The 25,151-nt window shown below is 39.0% G+C and overlaps 1 protein-coding gene and 1 long non-coding RNA gene across 8 annotated transcripts in view; one reads left to right on the forward strand and one right to left on the reverse strand.

Moving 5' to 3' along the window:
• Positions 1 to 2,909: 2,909 nt before the first annotated feature.
• Positions 2,910 to 4,482, reverse strand: LOC111864455. The gene is made up of 3 exons (XR_002842794.2): positions 4,358 to 4,482; positions 3,996 to 4,246; positions 2,910 to 3,813 (listed from the first exon to the last, which is right to left on the reverse strand). It is a non-coding gene; the product is annotated as an uncharacterized LOC111864455 (long non-coding RNA).
• A 201-nt stretch (positions 4,483 to 4,683) lies between these two features.
• The window catches only part of LOC111864453 (chromodomain-helicase-DNA-binding protein 7), a 144,088-nt gene continuing 123,620 nt past the window's right edge, over positions 4,684 to 25,151 (forward strand). The window contains exons 1-2 of one of the 7 annotated variants that reach the window (XM_023851703.2): positions 4,684 to 4,760; positions 13,136 to 15,685. In XM_023851703.2, the coding sequence (XP_023707471.1) occupies positions 13,265 to 15,685 (2,421 nt within the window). In that variant the 5' untranslated portion in view covers positions 4,684 to 4,760; positions 13,136 to 13,264. Of the gene's footprint in view, positions 4,761 to 4,947; positions 5,158 to 5,189; positions 5,242 to 5,282; positions 5,811 to 5,983; positions 6,009 to 13,135; positions 15,686 to 25,151 lie in introns of those variants that run through there. The other 6 variants (XM_023851708.2, XM_023851702.2, XM_023851709.2 and 3 more) reach the window with 6 other exon arrangements.

Raw genomic sequence — 25,151 nt, forward strand, 5'->3', positions numbered from 1 at the left:
TTCCCTTGTAATACAAGATTTAACTCATTTAATTTTGAGGTGATATCTGTCAAGAAAGCTAAATCTAGTAGCCATGATATTTCACCAAGTTCTTGATAATATTGGCCAGGAGATGATTTCAGAAAGTCCTTGACCTCATCCAGAAAACAGCAAAATCGTTCCAGTGTTTTCCCCCTGCTAAGCCACCTTGTCTGCATGGAAAATTATGTCACCATGGTCAGTGTCCGACACATTCAAAAGATTTCTGAACAATCGATGATGAGTAGAAGATGATCTGATATAATTTACCACACGAGTTACTACATTCATAACATGGTGGAACTTCAAAACCTTTGCGCATAAAGCTTCCTGGTGGATAATGCAGTGATAAGAAAGAACATTGGGAAATGATTCATCCTTAGCACAAAGAGCAAGAAACCCATTGTGTCTACCAGTAATTGAAGGCGCCCCATCTGTAGTTATAGCAACAAGTTTTGAAAGTGGTAAGTTACATTCTTTCACAAATTTAAGGAACACATTAAATATGTCTTCTTCCCTAGTACGTTCATGAAGTGGCAGCAGTTTAACGAACTCTTCCTTTACCGTAAAATCGCCAAAAACCATTCTAACAAATACACATAATTGTGCAACATCCGATATATCAGTGCTTTCGTCAAGCTGGAGTGAAAAATATTCACACAATTGCAAATCCTGATGTGTTTGAGATTCCAGATTATCAGAAATCTGTTCAACTCGTCTAGCAACAGTTTGGTGAGACAACTGAAGTCCTTTGATGGAAGACATAAGTGCACATTTATCTTTGTGACCATTGAAGAGAGACTCGCTGGCACTGTTCATAGCTTCTTTAACTATTTCCCCATCACTGAAAGGTTTCTTCCTTTTAGCTAACACATGACAGATTTTATAAGAAGCTATTGTTATGTTACTACTTTGCTGGATAGGCTTTGCAAATACACATTGTTGCAAGGTTAATTTAGATTTTAGGTCTTTCACATTTTGTTTTCTTATTTCAGATTTCACAGGAAATTCACTGTTGAAGTTTTTGTGATTAGTCAAAAAATGTCGCTCTACATTACTTTTTTAGGAACAGACACTCTACCATTACACAATAAACACACAGGTTTTCCTCTGTATTCAATAAAACAATACTGCTCCTCTCATTCACTGTTAAAACTATAACTTCTTTGTCTTTTAGCCATATCAAGAATAGCTATAGAAAATAGTGCTGCTTATTTACTCAATAATTTGAAGTACAATAACTAAAATACACTGATAACTGAACGATGGTCTTCACAAACTCGCAAGTAATACTGAATGTTTGGCTGAAGAAAGCGAACTGGGAAATATAGCTACTACCAATTTCCATTAGTGTAGGACCCTCTTAACAAATTCTTATTGTTTGCGGCATTGCTTTGTTGGGATTAAAGGAACTTTGATTCATATTGCTGACGAGTTTAGAAATTGAGGAAATTACGGTAAGCTGGGCCCCATAGTCACGTTCGTGTCGGTGAATATGTTTGCCCTGCCGAGCACAGAAAATTTTATGATACCCTGGCCATAAATCCGAAATCCATGAAAGCAGATTCAGTGGGGACTTGTGACTATTTGAGGGGGTAAAAATACCACTAGGGAAAATTACATGATCTTGAGAGGACGACGGTTTCTCCAGTGAAAAAAGAATTAAGACTGGTGATGCTAGCAAGGAAGAAAAAAATAGGTATAAATTTTCAAGGAATGTCTGTACCATGCTTAAAGGAAATTTTGTGAAAATATTTAACAGTACTCAGACGTTAAAAAATGTATCTTGTCTTACAATTTGAATTAATATTAAAAATTTGCTCAATTATATGTTCTTACGGAGGGTGCCAGAAAAATATATCACGGGCGCCGCGTTGGACAGGGCTGGGTTAGAGGTTATAACTGGAGGATAGAGTTCTGTACTTTCTATGAAAATTTCAAGGGAAATTAATGTATGTATTATATTGTTTCTAAAGTTATTGCCTTTGGGTTGATGCCTCCTGAATCCAGGGTGCCTAAGTTTTAATAGTTTAGATCTCTTAGGTATGTTGAAGCACCGTTTTAATATTCTGCATTAGTTGAACAGTTTATGTAGAAATTAAAATTGAGGACCCAGGTCTGTAGATCTAAATCGCTAACTAACTTAATGGAAAAGAGCCCTTTATAAGGTGCTGATAACCTCTCAGCTAGTCCAGAAATCTCCCACCTCTTATGGAACCCAAAGGTTCATTCCTTTTTTCATAAAGTATCACAACTCAACCTGTTCCTATTTCTTTAAGAACCAGTTTAATTTTGTCCTTCCCTTTGAGCCTAGGTATAAGATTTCCAAAGAGCATATCAAGACAGAAGTATAAATTCATGTAGTTGTTCTTAAGTTGAAAGCATGTATGTCATGGGTAACAACTGTGGTAGCATCTTGTTCAAAAACACATTTCATAGTGCTCTATGTACACAGTCTAAAATTTATGATGCTGTGAACGTGCTCAGCTACTTGTCTGCTGAAATGGATTTATCAGGGAAACATCTTATAGGCTCGTTGTGGCATAGTAGTGGCACATGATAAAAGCCCTGTATTATAAGCTTGAGGAAGCTCAGCGGTGTCTTGCATTTGACTGTAAGTGCTGAATGGCAGTATATATGATGTCTTTATGCTGGCATCAGTCATTGTAATCTATTTTTGGTTTGAATAGTATTAATTTTAACACAGAATATCATACATAAATTTATGCACGATTCTATTGTTTTAAAATTTTGGAAAGACTGGACTTCATTTCTGAATTGTCTGTGATGCTGCTAATGTGGGTACAGTCTTAATATACATTTTAATAAAGATAAAACAGACCAGAATGAAACAAATCAAATTTTAATAAAGCTTCATGCATAATGATTTTCAGATGTGAAGAATTTCCTCTCAAGTGACAATCTCCATGGAGCAGGATCCTCTGTGAAAAACTAATAATCACTCAACTAGTCAGATTCCCTGCCTTTGATGAAGCCAAAAGTTCATTTCTTCTTTACAGAAAACTGCCTCTGGTCATTATTCTAAGAGAAATGAATTTTATCCACACTGTCTCATACTATTTCTCTAGGAATGTTTAAATATTGTCCTACCATTGAGCCTAGGTCTCCCAACTGTTCTCTCTTCAAGATTTTCAAGTAAAATTTTGTATGCATTTTACACATCTTCAGTGCACCCTCTTATCCTTTATTTGTTCGTCCAGCCAGGAGAGAGTACAAAATACAAAGCTCCTCATGAATTTTCTAGTCTCCTCTTAATTCTTCCTCAGTTATTCTCTCAACCATACTAATATGTTCTTCCCTTAATGTGACAAAGTTTCACACGTATACAAAAGAACATGTAAAGGTTTTATAGACAGCAAAGAAGAGAATCTTCTGAGTGTACCAAGCATTAGCAAGAATTCTTCAAATTAAATCTGCTCTTAATTTTTTCCTAAGTGCAATTCTAATTTGTTACTCTTCCAAGATATTTAAACTCTATTATGTATTTGAAAAATTTATTAGCAATCTTTATTTCTGATGACACATCATGAACATATACTTCAGTTTTTCTATGTTCACTTCTAGACAAACCTCCCTACTAGCACAGTTACTGTGTTTATGGACATTATCCATCCTCCCGTTTTTATTTAAAATTCAGCTTTTTGTAGACTGGATCCTGTCTCCATCTTCAGGGGGAACCTCCTCAGTTGGACCCAGTCAATAGAACTGGCCCCATCTCCGGACACCAGCACTGACAAGAGATGTGCTATATAAACCAAGCACAGCATAACCCATCTGCAAGAGTTAAGACAAATATTAAAATCGTTAAAAAACTACACACATGANCTGGACATTATCCATCCTCCCGTTTTTATTTAAAATTCATTTTTGTTAAATTCAGAGTACTATCAGAATAGAAGTCATCACTAAAGAGACCAATTCTCTGTATAGTACCAACATAAAAACACAGTTTTCACCTGCAATCTACACTGGATGGAGTTGTAGTTTTCTGACTTCTGCTGCGATGGAGTACAGATGGAAGAAATTGTTTCTGATTGTAACAAGTGTGCCTGTGTGTGTGTGTGTGTGTCATTTCCATAATTTAAGTCTGATGTGATGCTGTCAGCCATTTGTTGTATTAGTTTTAAATGAGATGATGTGTTTGCCTGTAGATGATTTTCTTCCCAAGTATATAGAGGCTCTGAGATTGCAAAGAGACCTGGTTTCTCTGTGATTAAACACAAAAGCAACAGAATTAATCCAGGGGCATTTGCCATGTGTAAAATACAGTTTTTCTAATGTACACGTAAAACACATAATAGGTGTAAGGGAGATATACCGATAGTTCCCTTATTTCAAGTTGTTTCATAATGCCCACTGGGGGGGGGGGCTACCATCCACGCAGCAAAAATAGCGTGAATAAACGAGGGTGTTTAAGACTGGTATGTTTTTTTGATTGAAATTCACTGAAACTCCACCAGAGTTCAGCACACATAGAGGGTGAATTGTAGTTCGCGAGGTAGTCGTGTGGCGATAGTGTCGCCGATGAGCAAGGTAACTTGAAGTCGGAAATTGATTATTTTGCACGGTAATTGGAGACCTTGCGTTTATGCATCATTTATTTGGAAGCTGGGATGATTGTTGACAAGTATTCGTTCAGGTTTTTTTATTGTTAAGATGTTTTAAACTGTTGCTTTGGTAGAGAAAAAAATGCTCTGCCATTGCGAGTTTACTTCAGCTGGGTGAGTACATTTAATGACAATCGGTAGTATGTAAAATATGTATTTTATAAGTGTATTAGAATTTTAAGTTCGTGTTGACTGTTTGCGTTTTATCGCAGTCCTCTATAGTAAATTGGGTGTTCTGTGTCGAAAGAAATGCTATACGGGTACTTACCTGAATGCTATTACGCCATTGGTTGCTTGGGAATCCACATTTCTAATGACGGCATAAAAGATATCACCTGATTGGTTGTATTTTCACGACAAGTAAGGATAGGGGGTATTATTCTAACCAATTAGATCACTGGTCTTAAAATTTATTTCGACTATTTTACACGATACTGTGCGATATGTGCGAGGAAGAAGGTTTTCGGTAAATTTGGGAGTCCTGCAGCGTTTTGCTATATAAGAAGGACTGGTGAGCAGCTTTTGCATACACACATACGATTCCTTGTATTCATGACCTTTCCTAGAATTCGGATAATATCACCTTTGATCTCGGGTAGGTTTGTAGTACAGGAAGTATTGAGCGTAGGCCTATCAAGGCACCCAAGCCGAAAGAGGACACTTCGAATGGCGTTCACAAAGTTCATTGTTCTCTCGGCCATAGTGTTGTTATTGTAAAGTGTTTTTCGTTTTGGAAGGTCGATTGTGATTTGTAGGCTTTAGAATACAGTGGGTAGAATTGATTTTCATGTGTTCCAATATGTTTCTCAATACAGACAACTCCATTATAAGCTCGCTCGTATCACTGCTGTCATTACAATCAGTTACCAATCGGCGAAACGAATGTTCGGCCGCGATACCAATAATCGAGGAATACCGGTGTGCGAGATTGATTATATTTGTAGTACAAGCCTTATTGGTGTTATTTTCGTAATTTGTGAATGTTAATTGTGCCAACTCAAAGTGTTTCCTTATATTTTGAATTGATTGAATTTATTAATGTAGGGCAACGAAACTGCATGTAGCCGTCATAATGACCATTTCCGGGGAATATTACAAAATTTTACATTTTTGTTTCCGGGTATCTGTGGAAAGAAATCGATATATCTGGCCAGTAACTTTTAGGTTAGTATTAGAACATTGTACAAAGCATGGTTCATTTGCATCAGAATTAGATATCTGTCTCACTTCTGTATTTTTAATATATGCAGATATCGCTTATGTTTTGTAAGATGATATTCATGTTTTCGGTGATCCATGTGTTGGTAGGAATTTAAAGGGAGCGCCACACGTTTAAATACTTAGAGAACTGCAGGGATTTAGGTAATTATTTGAGAACCTTGTATGTTTCTTATATTTTTTTTTTATGTGCAGATACCAGCTGTTAGTGTGTCATTTTTGTTCACATTGAATCGTTGCTGTGACTGGAAAAATTTTAATCGAGTTGTGGCAGTTTCTGAAAGAATGTTGTATGTGTTTGTCTTGATGATATTGATACTAATTTGTTTTTCATGTTACGAATGTAGTGTATGGCATATCCGTGTCTGCAGAATTTGTACAAGGACTATACAGTTGCAAGAAAATTAAAGGCATATCTTACTGTCTTGCTGGGGGAAATTGTGGTTGTTTTGTTGTAGTTTACAAGTCACATTCTTTTCATTGTGTTATACGCATCATGAATCTAGGTATAGGTTAGAGGTTCGTATAAAAATGGACCCTCAAAATGTAGGTTGTATCGTATGGACTGGATTGAATTGGTTCAGGGTGGTATGACAGGCCCTAGTAAACATGGTATTGAATCATCAGGTTCTATAAAAGGCAGAGAAGCTTCATAAGGAAGACTCTGCTTCATACAATTATTTAAACATGATGTGTAGTGCAGTCCATTATGTTGAACAGTAAACTGTTACTGCTGATAATGGTCATCATATTGTAATTTTGCAGTCAAATAGTTTTGGATGTCCCAGAAATGCAGTCTTCCTCAGTATCTTATGAAGGATGGAATTGATTTGATGAATTAACGACAGAAAACCCTGCTCTGCCTATTTTATGTAGATCTGATATTCTGTATTATTACGGTCATTAACATAGTGCACTCATATACGTTATCTATAAACAGTCCCTGTAAGCACCGTGTACCATATTTTGTTTGCCCATATAATAATTATTGTTACTAAGGTTACAATCAGTTAAAGGAAAAGAAAGGTAAAGTTGTCCCTATGTTTAACTAATTAAACACTACACCATAAAGGCATATGGGGAGTGGATGTATAGATCCACATTTTCTAGACCTTGGCACTAGTTGGAGGTGAGTGGTTAGGTTCATGCCCTGGCCTCTTTACTCTTGGAGGAAGAGCCCCTGGTACCCGTTGGATAGGAGGTTGAGTGGACCTTATATCCGGCTTGGACAGTGTGGAGAAAAGAATAATCTTGACCATACTGGGACTTGAACTCCAACCCGCAGCCAGTTGCTATGCCAACTACTCTATCCCAGCTCCTAAAGTTACAAACAGTTGTTTGTAAAAAGTTAAATACATTGGTGAAGTTTTTGGTGTGGTTACTGCTACTGAACTTAACTGTGATACCATGCACTTTTTGAGCACAAGGCTGTGGTTCTGCATACACAGCTTAGACATGCTGCCTTCAGTAATGGCCACTTAGCACTGATATCAGCATTCACTGGTCATTTTCCATATCCTTATATATGGAATGAATGAATGAACGAACGAACGAACACATTTCTCCTCAGAAGGTCGTAAGTGCCCTTATGTCATATAGGTACTTGGTAAATTTAAGTAATAGTGTAGGTTAAGATAAACACTGGCCACATTGCTTGAATGGAGTGATTAAATAGATTGTTTTCTTGCACACTATTACTAGATAAATTTTATGGCAGAACATATGGAAACTTGTTCTGGAACTTCTGTACACATTTTCACTGCAGTGAAAGTAGATTTGAAGAGCTGGGATAGTATAGGTTAGGTTAGCAACTGGCTACTGGCTGGATGATCGAGGGTTTCGAGTTGAAGTCCTGGTGAGGTCAAGAATTTTCACTTCTCCATGTCGTTCAGACCGGCTCTGGGGTCCACCAAACCTCCTATAAAATTGGTACAGGGGGCTCGTTCCCCAAGGTAAAGCAGCCAGGGCGTGAAGCTAACCACTCGCCTCCAACTAGTGCCGAGGTCAAGAAAATGTGTATCTATACAACCACTACCGTATGCGCCTTAATGGCGTAGTGCTTATTTAGTTAAGTACAGGGACAACTTTACCATACCTCCGTCCTAAGTGCAAACTATATTTATAGGTCTTTCGTTTTGTTCCTCTCTATACACTACATGTTTCGGCCCCAAACGGCCATCATCAGGTGTATCCACTCACGTATCTGTTACACTGCACGTATTTATAACATTTAAAATTTAAAAACGTAGGTCTTCCTGAGTAGCACTTATAAAATCTTCTGTTCTAATTTGAAATCTTTTAAAATTTTTTTCTCTAAACTTTTAAGTCTTAAAAATGTCAGGGTTACTCGCCCTATGTCTATAGTGCTGCAGCAACTTCTTCTTGTTTCTAGTATTGTATAGGTGTTATTCTGTGTAGTCTTCTTGTGTGCGTGCCGCTGATTTTATAGGTGCTAATCAGGAAGACCTATGTTTTTAAATTTTAAATGTTATAAATAAGTGCAGTGTAACAGATACGTGAGTGTATACACCTGATGATGGCCGTTTGGGGCCGAAACATGTAGTGTATAGAGAGGAACAAAATGAAAGACCTATAAATATAGTTTGCACTTAGGACGGAGTTATATCATATATCGTATAAAGTGCAACAGGATGCTTAAATATAATATTTTACCATACCTTTATGAAACTACATTTGAATCCTGATAAAGCACCACCCTCACTTAGTGCCTGTGAAAGTCTGAACAGGAATTCCTTACCTTATTAATAGTGAATTGTTGATATAGTTCCACCCTTGTGATCTGCCATTTGCCAAAGATTTGGGTTACAGATGTGCCCATAAGCATTAAATAATGTCTGATAATTCTATTTGGGATAAGGAAGAATTGCCTTTCAAGGTTAATATAGGCAGGGTATGTAGCACGAAAGGGGGGTTGAAGAGGAATGCATATAGGATATTGGTGGGGAAGACAGAAGGAAAGAGACCACTAGGAAGACTAAGTTGTAGGTGGGTGGATAATATTAAAGTGATGGGATGGGCTGGTATAGACTGGATGGATCTGGCTCAGGATAGGGACTAGTGGAGGGCTCTTGTGAACACTGTGATGGACCTTGGGATTCCATATAATGCTGGGAAGTTCTTGAATAGCTGCATGACTGGCGGTTTCTCAAAATGGGCTCAGCTCCATGAAATTAGTTATATCACTATGTTGCTGTACTTTCACTTTTTTTGCATGCACTATAATGTGCAGCAAAATTTTATGAATACATTTTTCTAAGTGTGTAAGAATGGTTAAGTCCATTAAAGTGGGCAAGGAAAGATCAGGTGTTGTGATATTTCCTTCTTTGTTCACCATTGGCATGGAAATCCAAGCTTGATGTTTGATCCTCAAGGACCTAATCATTCTAAGGACTGATATGTAATGCTGACCACCTTGTACAAAAAAGACTACTACTGTATAAGCAGCTTGTATGGAATGTATCTTGGGGGTAAAGGGCGGCTGGCTTGTATGGCAGACATCCTCACCTCCATCTTTGAGCCAACTGTCGAGAAAATGTAGGAGCCTCCGCATCTCACAAACCTATAGGCCTCCGCATCCTGTTACAGGGATAGCTTTACCTTTTTCATATTAGTGCTCTATCACTTTTGGTCATCTGAAAAGAATGGAGTGGTAATGATAGTACAAATTTTAAAAGGTTTGACAACTCAAAATACTGTATGAATTTCAGTAAACAGGTTGCTTTTTAATTCTACAGGAAAGTAAACTGATATAGAGAATATTGGTTTCTTTGTCAAAGCAATTAGCTTAGGTCAAATTTAAACTTTGGACTTTTTTTCTTCTTCTTTCAAGATTACTGAAAGTTTGTTTCCTCTTTTTCACTAATTGTGACAGTCTGTATGGTTTCAAAATGATACAGTATACTGAGGCACCAATGCATCTCTTGAAGTCATCCTTGAATGTATATTACAGTACAGTTTTTAGTTATCCTACCCTTTATTTTACTAGTGAAGTATGGAATGGGGAGGAAGGTAGTGTTAATTGTAAGTGAAAAGAAAGAAGTCCTTGCTCAGAGAGAACAATTTCCTGCATCTTCTCAGCAGAATATTGCCAACTATTTTTCTGTGTTATAAGACAAATCTGCCAGTCATCTCAGTATTGGTGATATACTTAGTGAGAAAAATAAATGGTAAAATCTAGCAAGTGGTAACATGCAATAGCTAAAAGCTGCAAAACAAAAAACTGAAGGGTATATTAGCAATATTGATAGGATAGTTAAATGACCCAAATGGTGCAGCGGTGGTTGAAGTTGCTGTGGATAGAGCAAAAGAAATTGGACAGCAGATGTATGTTGCAGGCTTCACATACAACAGTGGATGTTTACATTGGTTCAGATGTCACTTATTGTTACTGCATGCAAAACAAGGCAGATTGGCAGAGAGAAATGCAGAGACTTCTAAATCATGCTGTTTCAAGAATTTCATTACATCCATTTATGTATTATTATTGCTAGTGGGGTGGGACTAAGTCCCTTGCACTGCGGCCACTTCTGGCTTATTGTACCAGCCCCAGATGATAGGTGAGGCTGATTATGGAGCAATTGGTGGAATGAAGACTGGCAGGGGAAACTGAAGTACTCAGAGAAAACCTGCCCCAGTGCCAATTTGTCCACCACAAATCCCACTTGACCAGACCCGGGATCGAACCCGGACCGCCGCGTTGGGAAGCCAGCGACTAACCGCTTGAGCAATGGCACGGCCCATCCATTTATGTAAATTACAAGTAATACAAAGGCACGGATGTCCAGAAGAAAATATGAGTGGTTGATCAGCTTAAATAGAAATGCAAAAGCAGAGTGCAAAGTTTTGTTACTAGTAGACAACGCTTCTTGTCACGACTTCATAAATTTCAGTACTGTGCAGCTGGAGTACCTGCCACCAAATTTTACAGGCATTCTACAACCTCTGGATGCTGGAATCATCAAAAGTTCCAAGGCAAACTGCTGACAACATCAAGTAAGACAGATTGTGTAATGTATTAACAGCAGTCACCACCTCATTCGAACAGTTTATAAAGGATATTTAATAGAACTCACTTTGGACACAATTTTGCCTGAAACTGTCAGCAGTTGTTGGACACATGGGATAGTGATAAATATGCATCAGGTTCAGGGTGAACGAAGACATCCTGGGTTGAGGTCTGCGAAACACAATGTGCAGTGTTCTTCCAACAATGACACTGTTTACTGCAGAAGAATTTATCAAAAATCCATGAGAAGGCACCAGGTTTACAGAAATGACTGTAGAGAAGTTGTTCAGCTAATGCAGGAAATGCCTATTGTTGAAACTGACAGTGAAAAAGATAATGCTAAGAAGGCTCAGATTTGTGATGAAAAATTGGCAGTGTTGTGAACAGAACAGTTACGACAAGAACATGATGCTGTATGTTATATAGCTCTTTGCATTGCTATACAGAAGTTAGTGGAAAAGTTCAAACAAAGATTGAGAAATATTTTGCACCAATGCATTGAAGATATTTGCAAGTACAGTACTACTGTATCAAATGCTATTCTGACATGTTCATATAGATTCTGAAGGGTTTTCATGGTGGTGTGTAACACTCAGTATTATTGAGTTTTTGGACTTTGTCCATTGGCCGGTATTCTGAAAACCACAAAACACAACGTTTTGAAAACTGGATCTGTTTCTATACTCAGGTGAGAGGGGGGAATATACCTACTCAGTTGGGTCCCTTAGAAAGAGCTAACCACAATCACTGGTCAGTCCCTCACCTGAGGATGGAAACAGATCCAGTTTTCGAAACATGTTTTGTAGTTTGCAGAATACCGGCTGATGGACAAAGTCCAAAAACCCATTAGTTCTGAGTAACATGTTCTTGTTTTGTAATCGACATCTTTTTAATCAAGCAAATTTTATGACTGAAAAAAGTTACTTTGATTTATCGCAACTCTTGATATACCACCATAAATTTTGGTGAACAGAGTGTGGCCCTGTTTCAGCTGTATTTCATGTGTGGCATTGATTGTACAAATCACAGGATAAGCAACCATGTATAAAGTCAACAAGTCTCCTACCTTGGGGGTTGGATGGGAGCTAACAGAGTAAAAAGCTAGCCTAGTGTGAAATGCCACAAAGGTCCTTGGGTGGATTGTTTGCCATAGCCTAAGTAACTTCGGAGACCTAGACATAGATAGAAGGGTGATATTGAAATGGATCTTAAATTAATAGAGTGTGAGGTATGGAATGGATGCATATGGCACAGTATAGTCCAATGGGAGGCTTTTGTAAGCAAGCTAATGAACCTTCAGGGGCATTTCTTGAGCAGCTGAGTGCTATCAGCTTCTCAAGAAAGATGGCCCCGTACAGTCTGTCGCTTAGCATTTAATTAGATGTGTTCCATATTCATGTCAGTTTATCTGATGTGAAGTAATTGCTGTTCTGTCACCCATCTTTAACTGGAACAGACATCCCATAACATTTTGTGTGTGTTTAGGTAGAACAGAGAGTTATGTCTTAGATTATTAATTTATTTGTTTCAGTAAAGAGTTTGTAATTTCATATTGTATGTCAGTGAAGATATGAAGTTCTGATGAGTGGTTCAGGCGGGAGAAGCTGTAGCGATTATGTGCTTGTAACAATCATAAGCGTATAGCATTTCCCCTTTGAACCATCTCTGCCATCAGCATGGAAGAGAATTGTCTCAACATACAGATATTGCCTGTCAGGAGGTCTGCTTTTTTCAGGCTGCTGCTCATGCGTTTTAAACCTGGAAAATGTAATCATAATTATGTGCAAATGGTTTCATTTTATGTCATGTTCCATACTTTTTTAGTGATATCATTGAAAATTTTTTGTAGAAGTGATCTTGATTGACTACATGGCAGACTCCCTTTGAGACACCTATATTATGGAAAGGAATGCCTAAAAATTACAACATTTAATTCTGGATAACAGGCCTCAGGAAGTGAAAACCCATGCCATCTGATATGTATGTTGCCGTGGTCTCGCTAGGTATAAGTTTTTTACAGTATTTATACATAAATAATGAAAGTGAAGCAGAATGTGGTCTGTATCAGTATTTTGCTGAGAATATTGACTTAGTTGTCTGAGTTACAGTTCATTAGATTCCTTGTTTGACCTGCATTCAATCACATGCTCTTATGTGAAGTTCATTAAGTAGTCTTTTGTCAGTTGCTTTCTTCTTGATGTAGCAAGTGCAGTTGTATGACATGTTTTATTTCTTGTTGTTTCAGATCTCCAGCCCTATTTCTCTTACTCTGAAAGGGAAATAGAAGATGGCACCTCAGTTGTGTAAACTTCCTATTGAAAAATATGCAATATCACTCAGCACAGTAATGCAGCAGGAAGTATAAAGTGGTGGGATGCATGCGGGAATGGATTCGTATGACTTGTTTGGCGAAGATGTAGGTGGCAGCATGTTGGATGGCTTGGCAGACCTAGGTGCCGACAACTTTGATCCTGCACCAACACCTGTTTCGGGTGCCTCGCGTGAAACTGCAGGGGCAGGAAGTGGCTATGTTCAACCATCATATGGGCACCAGATGTCCAGCATGCAGCAAGAATCCCCACTCCAGAAGTTGGCTTCATTTGGTGATGATTTTACATCATCAAACCATATTGATCCATCACCACAAACCATATTTCATCAGAATCAAAGTGGGTATGATACTGCACGACCTATGTGCCCTCCTAGTGCTGTTGGAGGATATCAGGGTCATGTTAGAACAATGGCCCCACAACATGATATGAGAAGACCACCTCACCCCCAAGGTCCCTCAACAACTCAGTACCCACCTTATTGTCCACCCGATACCATATATTCAATGGATCAACAACAAGGAATTGGTGGTCCAAACATGAACATGAATGATGGGATGCAAGCGTGGAACAGTGCTTCAAGTTATCCTGGTGCCATTAGGCATTATAGTCAAATGAACCAAGGTGCATATCGACAACATGTGAACTATCCCCACCAGCAGGACAATAGTATGGGGGCACAGCAGAAACTGGGCCCTCAGCAGCAGTATTCAGCAAACCAGCCAGGTCTCATGAACTCCATGATGCAGAACATTCCAGCAACTGGGGCATATCCCATTCCACAGCAGCAGAGAATGCAGTCCAGTATGGCTCAGCAGCAGTGCTATCCACAGGGCTCACAGTCCATGGTATATCCAGGGTCAAACTCAGCATCAGCATATGGTGGCTACAACCCTATGCAGCAGCAACATCAGCAGGCAAACAGGATGCCACATCATGTGCAGTATCCACAGCCTAATCAGCAGCAGATGCAGCCACAGATGGATTTGAATGCACAACAGAATCAGCAGCAGGCTTCATATAACCACATTCAGCAGCATGGGCAACCTGTACCACCAAGTCCTGGACAGATGGGACATCCAGGAGTTGGGGGTTACAATCAGCAGGCTGCTTCTGCATTGACACAGCCACACCAACAGATGCCAAGACCAATAGGTATTGAGGTGACAGCTGGAGCAGCAGGTTCACAGTATAATGCTGGTGGACAGAAGCCCCATGGCCCATCTCTTGGAGGAGCCAGCCCACAGTATAGAGCACCCTTTCCCCAGCTTTCACCTCAGATGTCCCCAAGACCTCAAATGTCTCCTCGACCTACACCACCCCAACAGCAGATGTCTCCTCGCCCAGTGATGTCTCCTGCCAAACCAAGCACTCTGTCCCCTCATCCACATCCACAGCAGTCCACATTATCACCACGCCCAGCCACTGCCCTCACTCCAAAGTCCACCACGTCTTCTCCTGCCCCAATGCCTATGCCATCATTTCCACAACAGAGTACTTTACAGCAGCTGGAGCAGATGGTCATGCCACCGGTGTCTGGCAGCTCGACAGAATATCCCTCCTATCAACCCAGAACTCCACTTGTCCCCCCACCTCAGCAGAACAATCCATTATCTCCAGTGCTGGGTCCACGGATGCCTATGTCACCCCAGCAGTGGCCACATCAACCCTCTAGACCACCAGTCAGCTTAAATGGTGGCAGTGGTATGTTGGAGCCACAGAGTAATCAAGGAATTTCCTATCTCCCCCACACAGCGTGTGACTCTAGGTCAATGGAGCCACAAAAGGTTGTTCCACCAACAGTTGGAGCAGGTCAGGATATTGGGATGTCGCCACTTCAGAACTCAGCACCTCCACCAGTTAGTGATTCCAGCAATAATCTTGTGCCACAGTCTGAGTTTAGTTCAGCATCACAACTCTTGGGTGACAAGTTCTCATCAAACAATAGGACTCCTAACATGAATGGTGCAGACAGTAGTTTGAATGGTCACATTCCTCCTTCACTTGCCCCAACTACACCATCTTCATCAAACTTGGACATGTCAAGTAACCAGTCTATGGATACAGCACCTAAGACTGTAGATATGAAGCCTAGCAGTAGTACCAGCTTGTTGCCAAGTCTAGGTCTTCCACCTACAGAACAGTCAGCATATGCTGAATTCAGTGCCGGCAGTAGTAGTGTTCCATCGTACCAATCAAGTGGTGTAGATGATATGATGCCTTCCCAGTATCCAGCTCCTGTGGATGGAGGTCTGTCTGTACCAGACCAGAACTCTGATGGAATGATGAATACCTCTTCACTGTATGACCCCAGTATTGTAGGAACAAGTTCCCACCACCCACTTCCTCTCCCCCCACCAAGCCTGGGACTTTCAGCATTCAGCCATCAGCAAGAGATGGCAGCATTGCAGCAGCAGCTTCAGGAGATGTACTGTATGCCACCTGGACCAGATCATCAGGAGAAGGTGATGGCTCACAATCTGTTAATAACTCTTACCTTAGGGCATAAAGGTTCTGAATATGGGCATAAGGATGAGCTTAAGGAGAAGGTTCAGGTCTTATTTTCAGAAACTAAATATCCTTTTGTTTTGCACCAGGTTGACATAGTGTAAAACATATCTGAAACAGAAATCTGCATGTCACAAAAAGCCTCTCTCATCCCAACAATACTGAATGATAACTAACATAAAAATATGTCTTAATAGATTGGAAATCTGAAAAGAAATCAGAAATTTGACAGTAAATAATATATGGAAATTCCAATCATATAAATGTACTCTGGTCTTCCTGGAACTTTTCGGAGAAGGAATATTCTTATTAGAAATGGGAAAGAAAGGAAGTTTGGCAATTACTGTGTGTATTCTGTTGGGGAAAGAAAGAAAATAAGGAAGCAAAGAAGTGGGAAAAAAAATTATAGTTCTCATTAGTAACATGATGTGCATGATTGGTCTTTAGTTTGGATCATGTAAAGAGAGAGTGATGTGCAGTAGCTTTGTAAGTAAGTACCTGTGTTTGAAGGAAACTATCCTGAAACAGAAAAAGTTCCTATCTCCTAGGTGCCTGTTGTAAACAGGTTTGATATATTCACCTAGTAATATAATTTTGAATGTATATGGTATCTGCAATTTGTTTTTATTAGGTTCCATTCCTTCTCATGGGTGAGTTGCTGTTGTAGTAACAAACTATATCTACTCTGAAGGTGCAATGTAAGTGAAGTCCCAAAGCCCATAAAGGGAGACAAGTTTACACCTGCTTATAAACATGTTAAAACAGACCCTACAGATTCACATGCATTGCACAATCGTGAGTTTCTTGAGTATCTTTCCATTGTATGGGAACTAACATGTCAGTTTTCAAACATATAGGTGTCTGAGGAAGAATGTACACATTTTAAATTTTTTTATAAAGAAAATAGGTAGAAGAGTACAGTTTTCACCACATGACACAACTACTCAAGAAGTTTCTTCCCCACCACGACAGTGGAGTTTACCTATTGGACAATTTTTGGACATAGTGTTTCCTGCAAGATGGATTGGAATAGGAGAGCTGGTTGCATGACCTGCAAGATTGCCAGATTTAACATCCATGGATTTCTTCCTTTTAGGGTACACAGAGAAAAAGATGTACCACACACAAGTCACTTGTTTGTGATATTTGAAAAATGTATCATCGTTTCTATGGGAGGAATGATGCCTCAGATGTATGATATTGCATTCAGGGTATTTAATTAGCAGATGGACATTTTGCATGCAACAAAGGAAGCTCAGGTTAAAGTGCAGTGAAATGGAGAAAGGTGGGGAAAGAACTTTCTGAGTAGGTATTTCATGTGGTGAAAGCTGTATGCTCCTAGTTCCAGTTATTTTCTCAACAAAAATGTCTCAAATGTGTGCATTGTTTCTCGGACATTATGTATGTGAAATTTACTCTCTTGAGCTATGCAAGAATAATTATGTGCTCTAATAAGTGGTATATTAATTTTCACCAATCATAAGATTGTTCTGCATCTGACACTTTAATGCTCATTAACTTTTGTTGGCTGGATTTAAACCTCATGGTGGTGTGCCGGCAGCTGGATTTTAAACTTCGCAGTAGAGAGATTTATATGTAAAAATGCAACACTAGTCCTGCTGGGGCCTGCTTAACCAGCACGTGCACTGCCGCAGTTTTGTGAAACAAATACCGTACAGCTTAACGTTACCAGTTCTCCAAGTTGGTATCATTCAGATGATGAAATGTAATGAATTGGGTAAATGCGAGGTGGTGACGTATGAAGAACTGGTGTAGGGTGGTCACCTAGTTTAGAGATAACCACATATAAAACTTAGAACGGGAATGAGACAGTAAATGTTGGAAATTGAAAGAAACACTTAATAAGAATTTTTTGAAAGGCAGTACGTAATTATTGTCACCAGGTTCTGTATTATTTTGATTTAAACAAATATGGATTCATTGTCTTTCCAAATGTTAAAGCCACCTAAACTCTGGTGCAGGATTTTTTTTACGTGATCCTTTTTTTTTTTCTAGCCAGGAAGTTACCCACATTTTGTGGAACCCAAAGGTTTGCCATGTTCACAAGATTTCACAGTTGGACCTTGCTCTGAGTCAGTTAAACCCAGTCTCTGCTGTATGTAAGATGCCCTTTCATAGTCTTTGATCGGTACCCAGGTCTTGCATTTGTTTTTTAACTAAAATTTTGTGTTTTTGTCTCATCTCCCACAGCTGCTACTTATTCCATTAATCCATCTGCACTTTAATATCATTGCAAGGCTGCAAATATTGAATCTCCTCATTACGCAATTTTCACCATTCTCTTTTCCCCCTATCTTATCACCTGTAGATTTCTCTTCTCATTATAACAGTAGACTTATTGCTTATTGTAATTGTTGGCATTTAGGTCAGAGGTTGAAAGATCAGCATTCTGAACTGAATGGTAGCAGGTGTGCCCTGAATTTAATGCAGTCTTACTTTCTTCATGTGTGTAATTTAGATGTGCTTCTCAAATATTTGAACTTTTCCTCATTGCTGGTTGGCTTTATATTGTGACTTTCTCCAGCATTCTAGCAGTGAAAGGTAAACTTAATCTTTTTTTTTTTTACATTTCTTTTTAGATCATCTCTTTTAGTATCTGGTAGAGTTTCTGAGTTTTACTTTATGATGCTCCATGTTTTTGTCTGCTAAATATCATTGGTATAGACCAAAAGCTGGTTTCTACCTTTAAATTCCCATTCAACCTGGGCATTTTGAAAGCAGAGTTAAAAAGCAAGGGTGATACAGAAGACCATTCTCAATAGGAAATCCATTAGGTGGTTCATCTCTTCTAATATTCGTTGAATACCTGCAGTTTAGTTCCAAGGAAAATAATGTGCAATGTTTCAATTGAATTGCAGATTTAAATTTCTATGAAAGGTGGCTAAGTATAATTTGTATAGGCAAATTATGCTTTTTCATATCACAGTGGGCTAAGGTAATGGAAGGTTGCGCCATAGCTCCAGCAGTTAGTTGCTGGCTTCCCACCGCAGTGGCCCAGGTTCGATCCCGGGTCTGGTGAAGTGGAATTTCTGGTGGACAAAGTGACGCTGGGGTGGGTTTTCTCCGAGTACTTTCGTTTCCCCTGCCAATCTTCATTCCACCAAATTCTCCATCATCATAATCACCCGGGGCAGGTACAATAGGCCAATCAGTGGTCGCCATGCTGAGTGGACCCAGCTGGACTCCACCCCCCACTAAGCAAAATTAAGGTAATGGAATGTTTTATGTGTACTGTTTTTTTTTGCGGGGGGCATAGGAACGTCCCAGGTTGTTGACAAGGACTCCCTTTTGTCTGCTTACCATGACAATGGACAAGGGACAGTCTGCGGCCTGGGAGTTGGGTGGGGCTGTGACCATAAATGATTAGTATTTTGATAAAATGTTGCACAGGGCTTTGGGTATGTGGATTTATGTGAACATGCTAATGAAATTTGGTTCCATAAAAGGTGAGAAATTTCTTTATCAGCTGAGTGACTTGTCAGCTTTTTAAGATTAAATTCTGTAGGTATGAAAAAGATATGCAGGTCCGATTCTTGTTCCATATATGTTGCCCGAACATAAACATTGCATTGTTCTCTGACAGTGGTTGGTATTTTTTTAACAGTGAGCAGTTTTTCAGTTTAGATTTGTATTTTTAACGGGGTCTGGATTTAATGTTTCCACTGCACTTTCAGTTTTTATTTTCTGTGTCTCATTCCCAGCTTTGGTGTTGCAGAAATATCATTATATTAGGTATGCTTTTCATTGCAGTATTACATTTTGGCCATACATGAATTATGAAATAGTTCATACAGTTATCAGCAAATGCTAGATGTGTTTAAAAAGGTTTGAACAGCCTTTAAGATTGACACCTTGTTATTTGTCATGTACAACCATTTACACATATGTACTTGACACTGTGCTGCCAGAACAGGCCAGTGACATCTGATTGACTGCAGAGTAATGGGACATGACTAATATAGAGAGGCTGAATGTCATTGAAATACTGAGACCAGATGGGTTGTGAAATTGAAATTCCACTTTCATAATGTCACATGGTTTAGTGACTAGACACGGGGTTTAGATTGAAATTGGATTTATTGAACACTTATAACTTGTAACTGCAAATCATTATGCTTTCACTAATGCACCCAATTTACAAATCACTGCTGCAAACATTAGGACTTATGTGCTATTGTAGTTTTCACTAGGCGTTGGGTTGGCTGGTGTCCCCGTTATATAGCCTTGGCATGGACTACATAGAAAACGCCACGTACTGGAGCTGTTCCATTGTGTGCACATTTGTTGTCGAGGATACATTTTACCCTGCTGTTGCCTAGCAAAGGCCGCATCTACACATTCCAACACTCCAGCTATTTGGCTGTTATGTTACAATAATTCAGGATTGGTTTCATAATCCCTACTCAGTGGGCAGTCGTGAGTTGCTTAGCAGTGACTGTGTTGACACATTTCATTGTTCCAGCTTTTCAGATGTTATGTCACATTAATTTAGGATCAGTGAGTTTTGTAATCCTTGCTCAGCGGGCAATCTTCTGAGTATGTTGGTGAATGAAGGATAACAATATGTACATAAAGAGAATATTCTTCTCGCTTCATGTAAAGTGAAGGCACAGTATGTTGTTCATCTACTTAACCTAGCAGCTGTTGTATATACAGGGTGTCCCAGGAGGAATGTGCCAGACTTCGGGAGGGTGTTCCTTATGTTAAAGTATGCCGATATAACCCAAAACACCTATGTCCAAAGTTGAACGGTTACGGAGATAATGGCCCGAGAAAAATGTGGTCTTCTGGCGGGTCCACGCGCTGTACCTGTCAGCTGACAAGTCTTATCTTGTTTGTCCTTGAGTGTGGTGATTCACACTAGCCATAAGCTTATGTGATTCAGGATAAGTTGTGAATGGGTGGGTAGGTTAATTGTGCGGAGTTGCTGAAATGCCTTTTGTGTTTTCACACATGGAATATTGTGATATGCATTTTGTGTGTGTATTTTGTGGTGGCAGTGCACGTGCTGCTGTTGAAGAATTCCAAAGGCGTTTTCCCGATCGAAGGATTCCATCTCGAAGTGTATTTACGCGAATTTAACAGACATTGCGTGATACTCGTTCTCTTCAGAGTGTTTCTGTGCACTCTGAAAGGGAGGATGTACGAATGAGAAACACATGAGAGAACATTCCTGAGATGGTTCAGAGAAGTCCGCGTCTGTCCACTCGTAGAATGGCCTCTCGCATCGGCGCATCACGTATGCAGGTGTGGCCAACTTTACATGATGAAGAGTTGTATCCTTACCATGATCAAAGGGTACAACATCTGGAACCATGCGACCATGCTCAGTGTATGGATCTGTGCCACTGGATAAAAGCTTATCCCGAACTGTTAAGCGTCATTTTATTCAGTGATGAGGCGTCTTTTACTCGGGACGGTATAAATAATTTAATGTGCATATGTGGTCCCATAATAATCCACATGAGATAATGGTAACGAAATTTCAAAAGAGATTATCTGTGAATGTATGTTTAGCACAGTTATGTAGTCGGCTTATACCAGAATGCCCAGTCAGTCATGTTACATCAGCGCTTGCCATTCATGTGTCATGTATAGTGCTTGGAACCCTAAGGACAACTATGACATGGAGTGCGAGTTTTTTGTAGTTCAATTTAATGGCTTCATGTCACTCAGAAGTTAGTTTGATGTTACGTACATTATTAACATTACAGAAACCACATATTCCTGCCAGTTTTAATATGTATTTGCTAATCAACAAGTGTGTAATACCTGTCAAAGTTTCACACTTCCCTGGCCATTATCTCCGTAACCGCTCAACTTTGGACATAGGTGTTTTGGGTTGTATCGGCATACTTTAACATAAGGAACACCCTCCCGAAGTCTGGCACATTCCTCCTGGGACATCCTGTATATTATACAGGGTGATTCACGAAGTTTTACCCCGGCTTATGGTACATATTCCTGGGGTTATTTCCTGCAAAATTTCCTTATAAACTTGTGGTCGATTTTCAGTAGTTACGGAGTAACAGATTTTCGAAACACATCATTGTGAATGCAGCGCTATGCTTCAGCTTGGGCAACCATACGTTCCAGTCAGCTATGTTAGCAGATAAGGTAGACCGGTTTGAATGTTGCGCATAGGTAGATAGAGCGGTTCATATGCGTGAGATGCATTGTGTTGACGTGCAGGGAGACATTTTTGAAAATCTTATGTAAATCCAGTCGTCTTCTAAAGCACTACAGTTTAAAGGAAACAGATTGATAGAAGGGTGTGATATGCAACCATTGGTATGTTTACAGAATGGGATGCTGAAAATGTGTAATTTTGTAATACAAAATCGATGAAAAATGTTGCACGATGCAAAATTAAGAAATTGGAAGAAAAAAAAAAGTTGGTTTTAGAATGCTTCTTTCCTAAAACATTAACGATTTAAAAAGTGTTTGTATTGTATTTCTAATTTGTTTTGACTGAAATTCAAAGAAACAAAGATTTTTCGCCAGTTTTCAAATTGCTGTATCTCTTTTAATTATGAGTTGGATACAGTTAGTATATTAACATTTTTTGTTCCAAATTACCTCAGGAATGCCCTCCCTAAGTGGGGGGTAAAACTTCATGAATCACCCTGTATATGGTTAGCTGTTAGTGAAAATGTGTTATTCCAGTGTGCATTACAAGCCAGTACTCATCTGATGTTCTCCATTTTTACATTCGTGTAGTAGTTTATCCCTTGTTATAGAAATTTATTTTTTTGTAACTTCAAAGCTTGTAATTTCTTACATATAATAGAATTTTTTTTGGAAGTTCTTGAAATAAAATCTGATACTGCATACTGTGTACAGGCAAGCGTCAATCCTCTTTGCTTCTTTCTTTCCGTATAGCTTATGTTTTATGTCCATAATGATGAGCATAGGGTGTGCCATAGAAATGTACACAAGGTCTGTGTTAATAACTGGGCTTTTAAGTAGCCAGATGAACTGAAAAAAATAATTTTTATACATAATACATTATGACTACTCAAAGAAATTATGTGAAGCTTGCTAGTTTTGGGGACTTACCAAGCTGGCTAACAGTATGTGAGTATATTTGCACTTCAAATAACTGGCATACAAAGTTTTTGGTGAGAGTACTGTTTCTTTTTGAGGGGTGATTTGGTATAATGCAGGTAATTCCTCTGTTGTGATACTGTGGTAGCGGAACTCAAAGGTTGAGCTCCACTATCGCCAAAGCCTGATGTAGACATAATCTGTGTAAGTTCTATCCACTTTCCATTCTCAAAACATACTCCAGAAGATCAGTATAAATGTTGCGCCTCTCATGTGGGAATTGTAAGGTGTTAGCTACACAAAGAAAAGAGAAGGGGTGTCGCTTGCTGTAATATGGTCCGTAGCCTTCATCATCATTATTATCATCATCATCATCATGGGTTTCTTCTCCCATCAGAGAGTCGTAAGCTGTGTCTGCATGCATCATGTCAGAAGTCTGGCTAGATTTGGACAGTTTCTGAAACTCAGAAGGTGAAGAAAATAGTGCTGTAGGTTCTTTGTAATAAGCCATTGGTGTCATTGTGGTGTGTATGGCGTATATTAGATCTCAAGTGGTGGGATGCAGTTTATATTCGTGGTGTATGTAAACAGTACAGTATCTTCCTAAAAAATGTAATGGCCAAAACAGTTCAGTGGAAGAGTGTTGGAAGCTACAGCTGCAGTTGCCAAGCTAAGTTGCAGCCAACATGGTGCAGCTGAATTACAGGTTGATTGTATGCCCAGCTACGGACAGAGCTGATATCAAAATATGAAGTTACAAATAAAGTTTTGTATTACAAAATTTTATGTTTAGTCACGAGTAATACTTAAATACTGTTATTTCATGGAAATTTCTCTGCTAAAATGTGTGTGAATGCAGTGGGCTTACTGAGTTTGATTTTCCATACAGTGCTTAGTGCAGTGTATGATAGAAGGAAGTTGAGACTCACTGTCTTAAAGGAAATGCAGAAGATAAAATTCCTGGTATGAATTGAATGTAAAAATTTTGCATGGATATATTTTTGCTGTTCATGAAGTAATGCAGCATTCGTTATGCTCTTCTGAGCTTAGCATGGCACTGTTTGCCATGACAGGTGTGAGTGTGTTTGGAAATGCCCATGGCCTGTGGGAAGTTGGAACTGCTACAAAAAACATTTATATAATTGCATTTTTTGTGGAATGTTAGGTGGTTTCTCCATTGTTCCATGTGGAGGTGTTTGGTGGAATGAAGCAAATTGAATATTTGTTGTGTCATATATCAAATACATTGCTAGAGAGTGTGGTTATATATGTCTTGTTATAATGCAATAGAAATTATATAAGTTGTGCGCAAGTTTAATTTTATGGATTCACTTCAAAAAATTAATAATCTTGAATAACAAAGTACTGGTGGTCAAATGTGTAGTTTCTCTTCGTGAAGTGATTTTGGTTATGCCTGTCATGATACAACAAATTAGAAATCATACATTATTAACACCTTAGTTTCCCGACTAGGAGATTAAACAGAGAAAAATGGAAGGGAAATTATTAATCACCGTGTTGAAAATGAGTTTCAATGTGTTTTTAGTAGGCTATTTAATGATGTCAGTAACAAGACTGTGGAGTATTGGCTGATAAGGTGGTGATTAATTTGTGAAGCATTCAGAAGGAAGTAGACATGGCCTAATTGATGTACTATCCTGTCATTTGCCTGTGGGAACTGATGAAAGGCATGAAAACCTCATGATAGTAGGTATCCCTGCTGAGATTCAAACTGAGCACCTGCTGAATCCAAGTCTAGAGCGTTACTGTTAGAACATCCTGTTCAGTGAAAAGGTGTTCCACAAGATTAAAAAAGAAATGTATTACAGAATGATATCTGGTCATGATACTTTATTACATTTAACCACATATGCACCTTATCGAGAATGTGTTGAGGATGTTCATATCTGAAATCTGCATTTTATTCATTCACAATTTTAGAAGGAAGTTGATGGAATTTTAGTTTCATACAAAATAAGGGATATACAGGAGGTGAACAAAATAATGCAAACATTGAGAAACTGGATTGAAATTGTTTGTGTTGGCTACATTGAAAGAACTTCAGTTGGCAACACTGAATGTGCTTTCATTTGTTTACATGCTGTAGTGCCTGTGTAAGTTCATTAGTTACTCGTATTTTGCTGAGTGACAGTCTGTGTGGAAGTACTGGAAAATGATAGACTTGTCTAATTTTGAAAGAGGACAGATTGTTCATGTGCATTTAGTTGGAACATCTGTGACAAAAACTGCCACATTATAAGGTGTGCTACAAGCCAGAAGGCCGCGGGTTCAAGTCATGAGGTTATTGGATTTTTTCAATTGACCTAATCCTTCCAGCCGCAAAATGGCCCTTAG

The sequence above is a fragment of the Cryptotermes secundus genome, unplaced genomic scaffold (genome assembly GCF_002891405.2).
Source record: "Cryptotermes secundus unplaced genomic scaffold, Csec_1.0 scaffold621, whole genome shotgun sequence".
NCBI classification, from domain to species: domain Eukaryota; kingdom Metazoa; phylum Arthropoda; class Insecta; order Blattodea; family Kalotermitidae; genus Cryptotermes; species Cryptotermes secundus.